We start from the raw sequence: 15,688 nt of genomic DNA, 5'->3' as shown, positions 1-15,688 counted from the left end.
AACTGGCATTGTACTGCGCTCGGGGGCTGGAGCCGACACTGGCGGGCGCTCTGGGGCTGGAGCCGACACTGGCGGGCGCTCGGGGGCTGGAGCCGACACTGGCGGGCGCTCGGGGGCTGGAGCCGACACTGGCGGGCGCTCGGGGGCTGGAGCCGACACTGGCGGGCGCTCGGGGGCTGGAGCCGACACTGGCGGGCGCTCGGGGGCTGGAGCCGACACTGGCGGGCGCTCGGGGGCTGGAGCCGACACTGGCGGGCGCTCGGGGGCTGGAGCCGACACTGGCGGGCGCTTGGGGGCTGGAGCCGACACTGGCGGGCGCTCGGGGGCTGGAGCCGACACTGGCGGGCGCTCGGGGGCTGGAGCCGACACTGGTGGACTTTCTGGGGCGTGAGCAATCCTGTTCCTACGCCTCCTCCGTCTGGTGGTTTGAGATGGGAGAGCATAGTTAACAGGTGAGGGAGCTTGCTCTGGAGCTGGAGCCGACACTGGCGGGCATTGTGGGACTGGAGCAGACACTGGGGTTCCACACAGTTCAAGCAGGCTCTCTAGAGGCTCAGAAAAAGGTGATCTTCGGACAGCCCGACGCGGATAAGGCCGCAACTCCAGTCCTGCCTCTCTCCTCTTTCCCTTGGTTAAATCAGCTGGCCCCGAAAATATCCCTCCCTGTTGCCCTCCACTCAGGCCTCCCTCCTGAGGGTTCTCCTCCCTCAGGGCAACAGAGAGAGGGGAGCCAGCGATCAACAAAGCTGCTTCAATGAACCGATACAGGTTCCAGTCCTCCTCATACGGTGGCATTTGGGAACGGACTGGATCCAAAAGTCCTCCCCGAAAAAACATCATAAGCAAAATATCACTATGAGAGCTCTTCGGGGCTAGCTCCAAAAACTCCTTAATATAACGCTCAACGGAGCGGTTACCCTGCTTTATACGCACTAATCTATCATCTGCTGAATCCATATTGTGATCGCGTCGTTCTGTCACGTTAGCGTGATCAAAACAATATCAAAACGGGAACAAAAGATTGTGGATTCAAGTGCAGATTTAATAGATGTTAAGTGCAGAAAACAGTGACAAAAAATACAAAATCTTAAAAATAAAAAGTGACAAATCAACAACAAAACAAGACGGATAAACACGAACTAGACTTTGGCAAACTACAAGGCAAGATCAGGAACAAACTTACTAGGAGCAGGAAGACAAGGAAGACAAACGACGCGATGACAAACTGAGGTGAAATGGTAGAATATATAGTCCAGATAATCAACAGTAACACAGAACAGATGAGATGACGGGTCAGTGTAAGTGTTCCGGTGTATGCGCGTGGGATGTGTGAAAATGTAGTTCTTTCCTGGGGCACTGTAGCGCCTACAAAGTCCTAGAGCACTACAGCGCCCTCAGGTGGTCACAGACGGATGTGACAGTGAATGCATGTACATGCACTGACTAATGGACGCGCTCCGTATGATAAACTGATCCTAGATCAGCTTCTGTACATGCCATTTAAAGTGACACCTTTGTTATCAAACAAGTGAAGAGCAGCCATTTAATCTCTCATTTTGTTTTATTTGATAACAAAGGTGTCACACTGATATATAACAAAAGCATAACCGTTTGTGCTCATTTAAGAGGAATTTAGTTGTGTTTGATATAAAACACGCAGGACGTCTGAGCATGTTTACATATTAAATGTATTTGTCTGTTTAAACACACAACCGAATCCCAAATTGTCCTGCACTTAAGTTCCTCTTTAAATAGCGTGTACAGTTGATCTGGGAGTCAGTCAGCGCTTATACATGCATTCACTGATTGAGAGGTTGCATATGAGTGGCGTTGATCGACGCTCAGCTTTAATGGAAAGAAAGTGAATTCAGACATTTTTATATTAATTACAACATGCTTTCCAGTTTAGAAATATGAGAGAAATATGGGTAAATACCTAATAATAAGATGTGATGTAAAATACGGTAGAATCGCGGCAAAACAGGGTTGTCATGTATGAAGTGAAGTGTTTGTCGAACAACAGTTTTTTGGGGGGAACGTTTGCAATATAAAGCAAGACATTTTTGAGAGTTAACGCAAAAACTTTCAAAAATATGTTTACCTATCACTAGTTTTTTTTTTTTTCTCCCACCCATTTTTTTTTTCTCCACCATCACGTCCCTTATATATTATGGGTCTCCATAATATACAGATGTTAATTCCTTTTAAAATGTTTCTTAAGTGATATTTAATAGAGCAAGGTGGTCTTGTTTTTTTAGTTCGGTGGGAAAATCTATTTTAGGAAAATAGCAGTTTAAAAACTGGTAATGTCAATATTATTAGCCCACTTAAGATTTGTTTTTCTGATTGGCTACAGAACAAACCTCTGTTGTCCAATGACTGGCCTAATTACCCTAACTTAGTTAACCATATTACCCTAGTTAAAGGTGCAGTAGGTGATTGTCTTCAGAAACAAATTTGCTTGGGCTGGTTGAAAGTCTCTTCTTACAGTCCAGTAGTAATGATTAAAGTCAATGATCTAAATGTATTTGCATTTTTATATTCAGGTATATTGTTATATAAAGCATAAGACTAAAAAAATGTTCATCCGATTAAAAATTTGTTGGGTCGACAATTCCTATAATTCTGATAAGTAGCACAAACTGTCTGTCAACAAATGTAGATTTGTACATCTGCGCAGCTGTTCAGGCAGATCCACCATTTACCCAGGCACACGAGACAGTCACAGAGGTAAAAACAACTGCTGAAATAAAACTGTTTAAAATCCTGCTTTATATATTTGTGGAAATCATGTTAGGTATTTTTGAGATTTTGAGATTGAGAAGCAGCTTTTTTTATGAAAATCATTTGTACCATTGTAAATGTATTTTCTGTCAATGTTGTCAATAGATTTTACATTTGCTGAGTAAAATCAAATTCTTTCTTTACAAAAAAAGAAAGAAAAAGAATTGCCTCAAAACATTGCTTGGTTTTAATCTCTAAATATCTCAACTGCTTGCTTTTATTACTGTAAAATGTAAATGATATGATCTCCATGCTCCAACCAGATATTGTTTTCAGGTTTGATGTTTTATTGAAAGGAAAGGAGATTTCCTGCCGTGAATGTCACCTACGTATAATCTTGAACCTTTGTAAATCCGATGACATCCCTGCCTCCACTCTATGTTTCTGACTCAGCTGCTGTGATTTTCTGCTGATGTCTGCTTTAGTGTCACACTGAACTGATGTGTATTGCCTTGTGTGTGAATAGGCATGGGCCGGTATAAGATTATGACCGTATGATAACCTTTGTATATAAAAATCACGGTTTTACTGTATCATGGTATTGTGATTTCTGCTCTAATATATGTTCTTTTTAAATGTCTAGGTAAAAAACACAACCTTGTTTCCCTTTGCACACAATATATTGTAATTTGGGAAACATTTAAAGTATTTTGAAACAGTAAACATGTCAGGCTAAATCATTCAAATTAATTATAGACTTCTACTGTCTTTGTTAGTTTCAAAAACACAGATTTCTTTACAAATGGCATCCTTTGATATCTTTTCTGCCTGAGATACTGCTGTCCTAAAAAAAAAAAGTAAATAAAAAATCTTACTAATACCAAAGGAACGTTGTGTTGTTTTAAAACCTTGACTTTTCCAAACTGCCTTGAAAACCGTTATCGTCCCATGCCTATGTGTGAAAGAGGGAGCTGTCCAACCTGGTGTATAAACCTCTGTGTATGTTTGTTTCAGTACTTGGCTGGGTTAAAAAAAAATTAAAGTTATTAAATGAACTAACCATCTTTTTCTCTTTCCCTCTCAGGTTCCAAGCCCTCAAAATGCCATCACCTCTCGTGCCCGTAAACAAGCCTCACAACCTGCCAATGGTAGTGAGACAGATGAGCCAGTCAGCACCTCTGAGAGTGATGGAGGTGGTGCGCGAGAGGATGAAGTCTGCACCCCTTCAACCCTCCAAATCAATGAGGAGATGCAAAGAATGTTGACCCAACTGTGAGAGATTACAAATGCTTTGCAATGTTTGAACAGTGCTGCACTTTCTAAGGGCTTAGTTTGCTCATACATATGCTTTTAAAGTCTTTACTAGGAGTAAAAATGAATTGGAACAAAATAAAAGCACAACAAAAATAGCACATGGGTTAGTTCACCCAAAAAACAGCAATATTCTGTTATTAATAATTACTCACCCTTATGTCTCATGAGGCTTTCATTCTTCTTCTTAACATAAGTTAAGATATTTTAGATAAATCCGAGAGCTCTTATACAGCAATGATCCCAAGATGTCCAGAAAAAGAACCGTAAACTTTCTCAAAACATTTATGTAACCTCAGTGCTTCTGCTGTAAACAACATACAAAGCTCCAAGAAGATTTTTGTTTGCCAATAAAATGGTAGAAATAGCTTTATTTTTTAATGTTTTCTCTTCCACATCAGATCAGAGTGCACATTTCCTATGGTCAAACTACCGTATTGCCATTAAAGGTCAGCAGCACAACACACCGTAACAGCATGGTTAAAACGCACTCTCATCTTATGTTGAAAACAGACTGACAGTCATTTTTACTGTTTTTTTTTTTTTTTTTCTGGTCGATAAAAGTGTTCATCTGATTAAAGTTGAACCAATGAAGTCACATGGATTGTTTTGTTGTTTTTGGTTTCTTCTCAGGACTGTTGCTATGGAGGATTTCATTTAAAATGTTTTAATTTGTGTTCTGAAGTAGAACAAAGATCTTAGGACATTGGATTAACATAAGGATGAGACATTAATAACAGAATTAAAAATGTTGGGTGGAAATTGTTTATGAAAGTGTTTAATCATTACAATGCAGCACTCAAGTCAAGTCATGTATAGTTTATATAGCATTTAATGCTTTAAAGTAGGCAGGTTTACAGTAGTAATCATAAAAAAACATGATTAAAATAAACAAGTTTCTGTTTTTTTAAATTAGCATTACAACTTTAAATTCTAAACAATTGTTTATGCAAGCCACTCTTTACAACCTATGGTTACATTTTATAGTATACAGTTTTTATGAAGTTTTTTATAGTATACAGTTTGTTTAAAAAGCATTGTCTGGCAAAATGTAGGTTTGTTTAGAAACACATTGGGATCCATGCGCAAAGTGCAAAGCGCAGGGTGCAAACGCATTAAGGGCGTGTCAGAATCCACTATCTAAATGAGTTTTAGGTGTGTTTTGAGAATAAACCAATCAGAGTCTCATCTCCCATTACCTTTACCATTGCATCGGGCCATGGCACGTTTGCTATTTACATGATGTAAAGTAAGTGGAAGTGGAAAAACTGAGCTTTTTACTAGCAAGAAAACAGTTAAACAGAGCATCGACAGCGTGAGAATGAGAGATAAGCCTCCTCATTATCTACTTTCACTTTCGCTCCTGTGGATAGAGAAACCTTGTACGCACAGACATCAATTAGCCTATAAATGACTAATTTTGTTTGTTAAGCGCAAAGATTTGTTTCAAAACTATTTCTAAATTCAGTTCTAATTTCCAGCAAACAAATAAATGAACAATAGTAACGAAGTGTGGTTAAAAACCTGAGTTATATTTAAATACACATGCTGTGCCCCATATGGTCTAAAACCTGACAGGTGAGCAAACTTAAGCTTGTTTTTAATAAAACAAATATAAATATGGATATAATAAATAATACTGCTAAAAATAATAACATTATACAAAAGCAAATTGTCACGAATAAACTGAAAAAGACCCCCGAAATGAAGAAGGCATGAAAGTTTGTTTTTTATATTTATGTAGGCTAGAAAATAATGTTTTGTAATATTGTAATCCTTTATATTTATATCATATATATATCCTTATATAAATATATATATATATATATATATATATATATATATATATATATATATATATATATATATATATATATATATATATATATATATATATATATATAGAATATTTTAATTATTTTTCATATTTAAAGATATATTTGCGTATTGCTCTACATCTTGTGTGTATTAAGCAATGTGTAAGCGAGGCACACAACTAACTCGCTCTGCGCTGGACAATAGACCGGCTTTGTTCGGGTCTATTGAAAAATCTATTATAGTTTCTCAAAATAGCAACGCGCCAGCAATGCGCCTCAACACGCCTTCCTTTTTAGACTAGAACGCCTATGGGCGCACATATGAGCGCAAATGCATTTGCTATTCAAACAGCATGGCACAAAATGTCAAAACGACTTTTGTGCCAAGCTGAAACTAGCAAACAACAATTGCGTCACGCCTTGCACCACATTGCACTGGGTGTATAGGGCCCATAGTGTGGAGTTTACATGTTTTTCTCACCTTTTCCCCTATTTCCAGTGTGCTAAATTTACTTTTATGATTTTTGCAAACTCTTTAGACAAGCAATTGCTATTTCTATTGTGCTCTATACAGTATTAAACAACTTTATAAAGAAAACAGGAAATAATCAAAAATATAGTACTACAGAATGCTGATATAGTTAATTTGTTTGGTGAATTTCAGTTTTATCAGTATGTGTATTTCTTTGGATCAAACCCATTGTTGTGCTGCTATAACACAATTCTTTACCAGTTAGCTACACAGAACTATACTTGACTATAGTTGAACTATAACTACTAACACAAAGGGGTGCTAATATAGTCAACAGTCAGATCATATTTTAGGAAATTATCTATATTGTCATGATTAACTGCACACCTCCAAACTCAGATATTGTATATGCTTATATGCCTGCATTTTTTCCACTTGCAGGAAATTACATAGATTTTTTAATGACAATCCTATTGGGCATGTGAATTTTTTTAGATCAGATTTGTCACCAGTTGTGTCCTGCTAAAGTTCAGTTGTATGTTTTAAATTGGCCTAATTTTGTTAAAAAAAAAATACATCACACCAATTTATTCTTTGAACTTGACATATATTTATGCCTTAATTGTCAACTGCTTTATGTGCTGTTGTTGTTGTTGTTGTTGTTTTTTATAAAGTCTTTTTGTTACTAGTGAAATGTATCTTTTTTTAGGCGTGAGTGTGAGTTTGAAGATGATTGTGACTCTCTGGCTTGGGAAGAGACAGAAGAAACGCTTCTTCTCTGGGAGGATTTCCCAGGATGCACTGTATCAACAGACACCAGTCAGGGCGAGGTTAGTGCACCTCATTTTGAAACATTGGTATTTATGTGGCATTTATTGGTATTTATTATTATATTAAAATACTTCCTCATTTAGTTAAAGGTGCCAAAGAATAAAAATCTTGATACATCAAGGCAAAGTTGACTAAGATGTATTCAGTGTTTGGAAACGACCTTCAGTGAACATTGTTTTCCTTATTCTCATGTAAATCCAGATAGCTTAACTTGTTATAACTGAAATAAACCTCTCAAACATTTCAGTTGATTGTCATTTAAGAAGAAATGTACTTAGTTTGGACAACTGAAGTATGATTATTTTGCACTTGTATGGCCATTTTCTATAGTTGGAAATGGACCTGTTAAACCAGGGGTGCCTAATCTCGGTCCTGGAGGGCCGGTGTCCTGCAAAGTTTAGTTTCAACCCAATCAGACACACCTGCACTATTTAGATGTCAGAGAGAAATTTAACTTACTGTATCAATGCATTCTATGGCACCTTTAACATGTTTTTGCAAACATGGAAATGTTTCCATCATTAAAAGCCCTTAAAGAATTAAAGTGTGCATGTCATACAGTTGAATTTTTTTTTGGATAGAATAAAAGCAGTTTTAAATTTTTTAAACACCATTTTAAGGACAAAATTATTAGCCCCTTAAAGCATTTTTTCCCCCGACTATCTACAGAACAAACCCCTGTTATACAAAAACTTGCCTAATTACCCTAACCTGCCTAGTTAACCTAATTAACCTAGTTAAGCCTTGAAATGTCACTTTAAGCTGTACAGAAGCTGTATTAAGCTGTCTTGAAAAATATCTAGTAAAATATTATTTACTGTCATCATGGCAAAGATAAAATAAATCAGTTATTAGAAATGAGTTATTAAAACTAATATGTTTAGAAGTGTGTTGAAAAAAATCTTCTCTCCGTTAAACAGAAATTGGGGAAAAAATAAACAGGGTTGCTAATAATTCAGGGGGGCTAATAATTCTGGATTCAACTGTACTGTATATGCTCTTTTCTATCCTTTTGACTTTTTTGAACCTTTGACACACTTTAATGTGACACTGGGTTTTCAATAAATTTTTTTATTTAAAATGAAACTGGTTTTACTACTGTATTTTTTACATTAGTATGCACTTGACCTCTTAATTGATTGGCTTAGGGCTGAGACACTCCAAGCCAAATGTTGGTCATTGGGCAATGTCCGGCTGTTTGTTCAGCATATTTTATATATTTTTAATATCCTTTAATAGCAGTTAAGTTCTTGTGGGAATGTTTATTTGCAATGAAACATAAATGCTTCTTCGCAATGCCTTTGCAGTACCATTTTGCAATTTTTTTTTACCATGTTACTATCTATCTTTACAATTAATCTTCAATCTAACAGTTTTTTTAGAAAACTAAATCTTATATTGTATCTTATTTTTGTAAAAAATAAATAAATAATAATAATTTCTTGCATTTGCTTTTTCCCAGAATTATGTTTTTATATCTTTCCCAACATTCATTCATTTTCTTGTCGGCTTAGTCCCTTTATTAATCCAGGGTCGCCACAGCGGAATAAAGCGGCAACTTATCCAGCACTTTTTTATGCAGCGGATGCCCTTCCAGTCGCTACCCATCTCTGGGAAACTTTCCCAACATTGTGTAGTATTATGCCATACATACAGTCAAGTCATAACCTTCCAATAATGCTCTGCTATTTTATAACCCTACCTTCTTTTACACTCTCTTCATTTCCTTATGTCTGTACTTATAGCTGTCTCAGGGTGCTTTCACACCTAGGGCCCTATCATACACCCGGCGCAGTGTGGCGCAAGGCACGGCGCAATAATCTTTTGGTAGTTGCAGCTTGGTGCAAGAGTCGTTTTGAGGCGTTGCGCTACGCTGTTTAAATAGCAAATGCATAAGCGCTCATTTGTGTGCCCATAGGCGTTCTGGTCTAAAAAGGGAGGCGTTCTGAGGCGGACCGCTGGCGCGTTGCTATCTTAAGAAACTATAATAGATTTTTCATTAGACCAAAACTAACCCGGTCTAAACTCCGGCGCAGAGTTTTTGCACCTCGCTTACGCACTGCTTAATACGCACAAGAGAGCAATAGGCAAATATCTTTACATATGAAAAAATGTAAATATTAAGGATATATATAGGATATAATAAGAGTAGATATAGGATATAAATATAAAGGATTAAAATATTACAAAACATATTACATTCTAGCCTACATAAATATGAAAAATCACTGCTTTTATGTCTTAAGCCTCTCAGGAGGCTTTTTCAGTTCATTCATTACAATTTGCTTTTGTATAATGTTATTATTATTAGCAGTATTATTTATTATATCCATATTTATATTTGTTTTATTAAAAACAAGCTTAGATTTGCCCACCTGTCAGGTTTTAGACCATATGGGGCACTGCATGTGTTTTAGGATATAACTCAGGTTTTTGAGCACATTTTGTTATTGTTCATTTATTCGTTTGCTGGAAATTATAACTGAATTTAGAAATAGTTTTGAAACGAATATTTGTGCTTAACAAACAAAATTATTTGTTTATAGACTAATTGATGTCTGTGCGTAAAGGTTTCCCTATTCAAGAGCGAATGTGAAAGAAGTTCCATTATCTCTCATTCTCACGCAGTAGATGCTCTGTTTAACAGTTTTCTGTTAAAAAAACTGTTAACTGTTAACTGTTTGCTTGTGAAATGCTCATTTTTCCCACTTAGACTTACTTTGCGTCCTGTAAATATGCGAATGCGCTCTTGGCGCGACGCTGCTGGCTCTTAAAGGGAATGGGAGATGAGACTCTGATTGGTTTATTCTCAAAACACACCTATAACTCATTAAGAAAATAAACTCAACCCTTTTAGACCATGCACCATGGCGCAAAGCAGGTTTTCCCGTCCTTAAATTAGCAAAAACGCGTTCTGACACGCCCTGAAAGCGTTTGCGCCCTGCGTTTTGCGCTCTGCGCATGGACCGTCAAAATAGAGCCCTTAGACTTTTGTTTCGGAACTTGTCTCATTTGCTCAGTTAGCATGGTTCATTTGACATATGTGAATCCAGCAATCGTGCTCAGATCCACACCGAATCAATTGGTCCGAGATTGCCTGAATGTGATGGTCTTGGCTCGATTGAAACGAACTCGGGAGCGGATCGATTGTAGTGAGAAAGTTATATGATCCGAGAACGGCCATATTACAGTGTATCATGGATATGTCATAGGCATATATACGGCTATATGAAGAGAGAACTATTAGTCATTCCTACCTGTAAATGTGCATTTCATGTAAAAGCCTATAATGCATAAGCCAACTGCTGTGTATCTGAAAGTCTTACCTCTGATTTATACTTGGTGATGATGTCTGTGGGTGTCACCATTCAAAATGAAAGCACAGCTTTTTGTTTATGATGTCTTTATTGCTCATCATCATACATTAAATAGAGACGCATGACAGCTGAGTGGCAAAATAAACCATGAAACTTTGACCAATGTGACGAGAGTTTACTCGCACGTGAATTGTTTTAGCATTTAAGAAACTTTGCCGTGTGAAAACGAACTGCACCAAGAATAAAGGCCAACATTGTAACAATTTTAATCCCTGTTTCAGAACAAATTAATCAATTCACAGGTGTGAAAGCACCCTCACAATCTTTTTCATGTATTATATTCATGTTTGTGATAAACTTGGGAGTTTATTTCAGAAGGTGGGTGTTTCTAATGAAAGCTAATAAGAATAAAACAGTGAAGGCATCGTGACTGACAGACAGTGGTGGGAAGAGAATGTAGTGCAAGTAGAGTAGAAGTATCTGTTGTAGACATTACTGAAGCTATGAGTACAAAGTAGCCCTTTTAAAGTACTCAGGAGTAGTGAGTTTTACTGTGAACAGCTAATGCATTTACATGTAATTTGTGCGTGTGTGAAAACTCACATTCTATTGTGCAATTAGTGATTGTTTATGGCTATGTGGCCAGTCTAAACAGTCTCTGAGTCATTGCATATAAGTATTTTGGACACTTTTAATGCTATCAAACGATTTGCTGCCTTTTTATCGCACTCATGTCATGAGGTTGTTCAAAAGGATGCAATATAGTTTCTATGATTCTATCTGTTTTTTTTTTTCTCAGCCAATCCCCATTGACAAGAAAAAAGGAAAAGTAAAAGTACACATTTTTAAAACTCCATGGGGAATTGAAATTCCTGAGGAAAACTACTCAATCACAGTAATTTTGTGTATTTGTAATTTGTTACATTACACCACTGCTGACAGATCCCCATGGTTCCCAATAGGTCTCTAAAATAGAATTGAAATCTACTGGTCATTCAGTTGAAGGATTTGCACACATGGACACATGCCAACACACACACACTGTTCATATTTAGGTCAGTCTACTCTGTCCAGTTTGCCGGTGGGCAGTTCGATACTAAATGTTACTGACATTAGTTAATGCGATGTTTGCTGAAATTGTGTTGCATTTCATGGAAAGCTCAAAGGATTCCAAGTGTTCAAAGTTTTCCATCAGGGAAGTCGTTAATCTAGTATTTAATATTCCCTCTGGTAAAATCTCATCTGCTAGTGAGTGCTTATGCTTTGGCAGTGAGATAATGTTTCTGTGGCATCTCTCTCTCTCTGTCTCTGTCTCTCTCTCCCTCTCTCTCTCTCTCTCTCTCTCTCTCTCTCTCTCCCTCTCTCTCTCTCTCTCTCTCTCTCTCTCTTTCTCTCTCTCAGCAGGAGGAGTGTTTGGAAAAGGTGATTAAGGACACAGAATGTCTTTTTAAGTCCAGGGAGAAGGAATATCAGGAGACTATAGATCAGATAGAGGTAAAATGTTATTTTATCTATCTATCTATCTATCTATCTATCTATCTATCTATCTATCTATCTATCTATCTATCTATCTATCTATCTATCTATCTATCTGTCTGTCTGTCTGTCTGTCTGTCTGTCTGTCTGTCTGTCTGTCTGTCTGTCTGTCTGTCTGTCTGTCTGTCTGTCTGTCTGTCTGTCTGTCTGTCTGTCTGTCTGTCTGTCTGTCTGTTTGTCTGTCTTTTATCACCTGCAAGTCTTTATTGTACTAATTATGTAGATCATAAGGAACTATAAGCTTCTCAAGACCAGTAAGAATTCATTTTCATCAGATGTCATTCATGTCTTTTCTCAGAATACAATCACCTGTGATATCATGTAATTTTGTTTTTGCTTATAATATTTAGCTATTTTACAGTTTTTTTCAGTCGCTTTGGTATATTTATCACAACACTATTTACATTTGCACAACAGTCAATGCATTTCTCAAAACAATTAGCACAAACTGCAAAACCTAGTTGATAAAGCGCAAAAGCATGTGTTTATTTCAATGAAAGTGTCAGTGTCATCAAGATGAAAACTCCTTCCATCATTGTTTATGAACAAGAAAGTCAAATGGCTTTGTCATGTTTTATTATGAGTTTACTTTGTAAAATTCTTCCAATGCAAAAAAAAGTCAGATTTTGGTTAAACTTCCTGAAAATGGTCAAGACAGCACTATATACTATTCGCACAGCCATATGAAAACTACAGTAAAGTTAGACATATCTGCATTTAGTGAGGTATCTGAGTACAAGTCACTGAATATGTATACAGTACTTCACATCTTTACTGCAGATGCTCTTTGCAATTCTAATTTATTCACAGCATTGTGCAAAAGAATAAATAAACTCTTTTTTACAACAAACATAAACTTCCATTGGGTAGAGCTGTGCACAACTGTAAACAATATTGCAGTACATATTGGAACTGAACCTACAACATACACAGGTCTGTAAATCATTCATGAAATTGTTCAATTTAGAGGACATTTTTAGGGGAAAAAAAAAAAGATTTTTAAAGTTTTTTTTTTTAATATATAAAATTAGCTTCACAGATTTAGACAACTAGGACTGTTAATTTAATATGGAATGAGTATTCAGCATGCACAAGTTTAGTTAATTTTGACTGACATGACATAAGCAAATGACAATGTTATAAAACAGCAAAGAGTTGTATGAAAGCAATTGATGCATGTCCAAAAGCATTTGTAATTTGTTGAAAGGAATGAGAAACTGCTATTATGATGTGCACAAATGACTAATTGTTTTGAGAAATGCATTAACTGTTGTTTTATATGTAAATGTTTTTGTGAGAAATGCACCAAAGCCACTGAGAAAACTAATATTTATTCAATACGGTTATAATGATATTTATACATAATCAAACTAGTGTGCAACTGAGCAGTTTTGAGCAAAACTGATAATAAAATTGTTTTAAATTTGGTTTTGTAATTTGGGGGTCTAATAAATTGTTGTTGCATGGTCTAAATGCGCTTAATAGATATAAAAAAATGAAATTTAAAAATATGATCATATAAGTTTTAAACAAGTAATGGGGAGTAAATGACAAAAACGCAGACACACACACACAAAGTTTAATGTATTGAAAAATAATTGAGGAAAATGTTTAAACTTCTTTTGTCAAAAATGATAACAAACGGAAAAGTTATGCTGTTAAATCATTTCACCTGAAGTGGTAGAGTGGTAGACGTATTTTATGTATAAGGAGTGAGTGAGCTTTTTTATACTGATATTACATTTATATTTAACAAAGAATATACTGACAGTATTTAGACTGACTCAAAAATCCCAAGTCTCCCAGAAGTTCCGGGAGTCTCTATGCATTTCTGGGAGTGTTAGTTAAAAAAAGGAACCGGAAAGATATTAACTTTCTAACATTTATTCAAATTTGTTTTTAAATAATCAGAAAGGAAACACAAATTCTTCTCTAGAGCAAACAGTAAACACAAATAAAATTACCTTGCCTTTCTGTAAACAAGTTGAACTCAAATTAGGAAGATAGTGTTGCTTATTATACAAAATAAATAAATAAATAATTATAAAAACACAGAACACTCAGCAAACTAACATGACTGATAAGAGCCTTTATGTAGCTTATATTGTCTAAAAATAAATAATTATCCCAGATGCTACACAAAATATCATGACATTAAACGTACAGCTGTGGTACTCTAAAATAGCTCAAATAAGTGTGAGACGAAAGTGTGTATCTCCTATGCTGCATTTAGATACGTTTTTTTTAAATCCCTCTTTGGTCACTGCATCAAAAGGCACCGTGTCTTTAGCGAGGTAGTGCGTTATGGCATTAGTTACCTCTTTTGTAGGATTGCGCTCCAGCTGGTCGTAAGTAAACAAATTATGTTTATGTAGTACATTACAGTCAGTCACTACAGATGACTCACATACTGTACCTGCATAGTGAGCCATGAATGCCTGCAAAAATACACATGAAGTTATCAAAGCATTAAACTTACTTTTTTTTGACTTTGAAACTAAAATAATCCCATATTACTGATGTCCTGTTTTTCTTTGATATTAATTTGTCTATCAAAGCTTCTGAACTGGCAGATTGCATCATCCCACTCTTTCTGCTCTTTCATGTTTGTTAGTTTTTTTTTTGTTAGTTTTTTTTCCACACAGTTATGTTGTGCAATTCAGTTGAAATCACAACATGCATGCAATTGCTCTGGGCGGGGGAAATGAAATAATACATATTTCATATCGCAGCCTCTTGCGATTAGCTAATCGCAATCGTTCCAGAGCACGATTCCGATTTGATTTCGATTAATCACATAGCACTAGTCTCTAATACTCTTTGATTAGTTGGATCATGTGTTTGATTATATCTACTTTAAAACTATTTATAGAGGTGTCAGGACTGAAATTTGATTATAAAAGCCTATCAGACCAGTTTAACATCATCTGTTTCTCTGTAGTTGGAATTGGCCACAGCAAAGTCTGACATGAACCGTCATCTTCATGAGTACATGGAGATGTGCAGCATGAAGAGAGGACTGGATGTGCAGATGGAAACCTGCAGGAGACTCATCACCCAGAGTGGAAACAAGTATGCATATTATCTTTAATCATATATGGCATTTTGACACTTTTGTTGGCTTGGCTTAAGTTTTGCACACTTTTCATCCTGTGTTCTTGAAACTAAACTTTCAATACAAGTTTCTAGCATTGTTGTCATATTTCATTTACATTGTCTGCTTATTTTATTCAACAAAACTAGCATACGCCTACTATTTAGTGCGAGTTTGGTGTTAGTTTGTCTTATGGTCAATGCAGTAATACACTGTATTATCATCAATACCTGTTAAACACAAAAGTTCATAACATACAAAATAGTAAAAAACTAAATCTTACCAATGAAATGTTAAGCCTTTGTGCTTTGTATTCTTTGTTTGCTTGTTACTTCACCTGTACACAAAAGTCCAGCATTTTCAGATTGCTTTTAGTCTTGACCATAGATATGTACACTAGATATCACATACGGACCCTGAGCATGTGTCAGTAGTGCTGCCAGATTTGTACAGTGCTTAGAGCACAAATGTTATTTCTAGTCAAGATTAAAGCCAATGCGAGGATTCTGGACTTTAGCGCTTTGTACGGGTGTAGTAATGAGCAAACAAAGAAAACAAATCACAAAGGCTTAACATAGGTAAGATT

General features: G+C 36.3%; 1 protein-coding gene across 4 annotated transcripts in view; it reads left to right on the top strand.

Moving 5' to 3' along the window:
- Positions 1–15,688, top strand: part of iffo1b (intermediate filament family orphan 1b) — a 49,757-nt gene that overhangs the window by 24,528 nt on the left and 9,541 nt on the right. For 2 of the 4 annotated variants that reach the window (XM_009292206.5, XM_005157938.6), the window contains exons 5-8: positions 3,809–3,996; positions 7,034–7,154; positions 11,874–11,966; positions 14,950–15,080. In XM_009292206.5, coding sequence (XP_009290481.2) covers positions 3,809–3,996; positions 7,034–7,154; positions 11,874–11,966; positions 14,950–15,080 — 533 coding nt within the window. The remainder of the gene's footprint in view (positions 1–3,808; positions 3,997–7,033; positions 7,155–11,873; positions 11,967–14,949; positions 15,081–15,688) is intronic. The other 2 variants (XM_073925982.1, XM_009292205.5) reach the window with 1 other exon arrangement.

Source organism: Danio rerio, chromosome 16 (assembly GCF_049306965.1).
Source record: "Danio rerio strain Tuebingen ecotype United States chromosome 16, GRCz12tu, whole genome shotgun sequence".
NCBI classification, from domain to species: Eukaryota; Metazoa; Chordata; class Actinopteri; order Cypriniformes; family Danionidae; genus Danio; species Danio rerio.
Note: the sequence above shows the minus strand (reverse complement) of the source record. Positions and strands in the feature narration are given on the sequence as shown.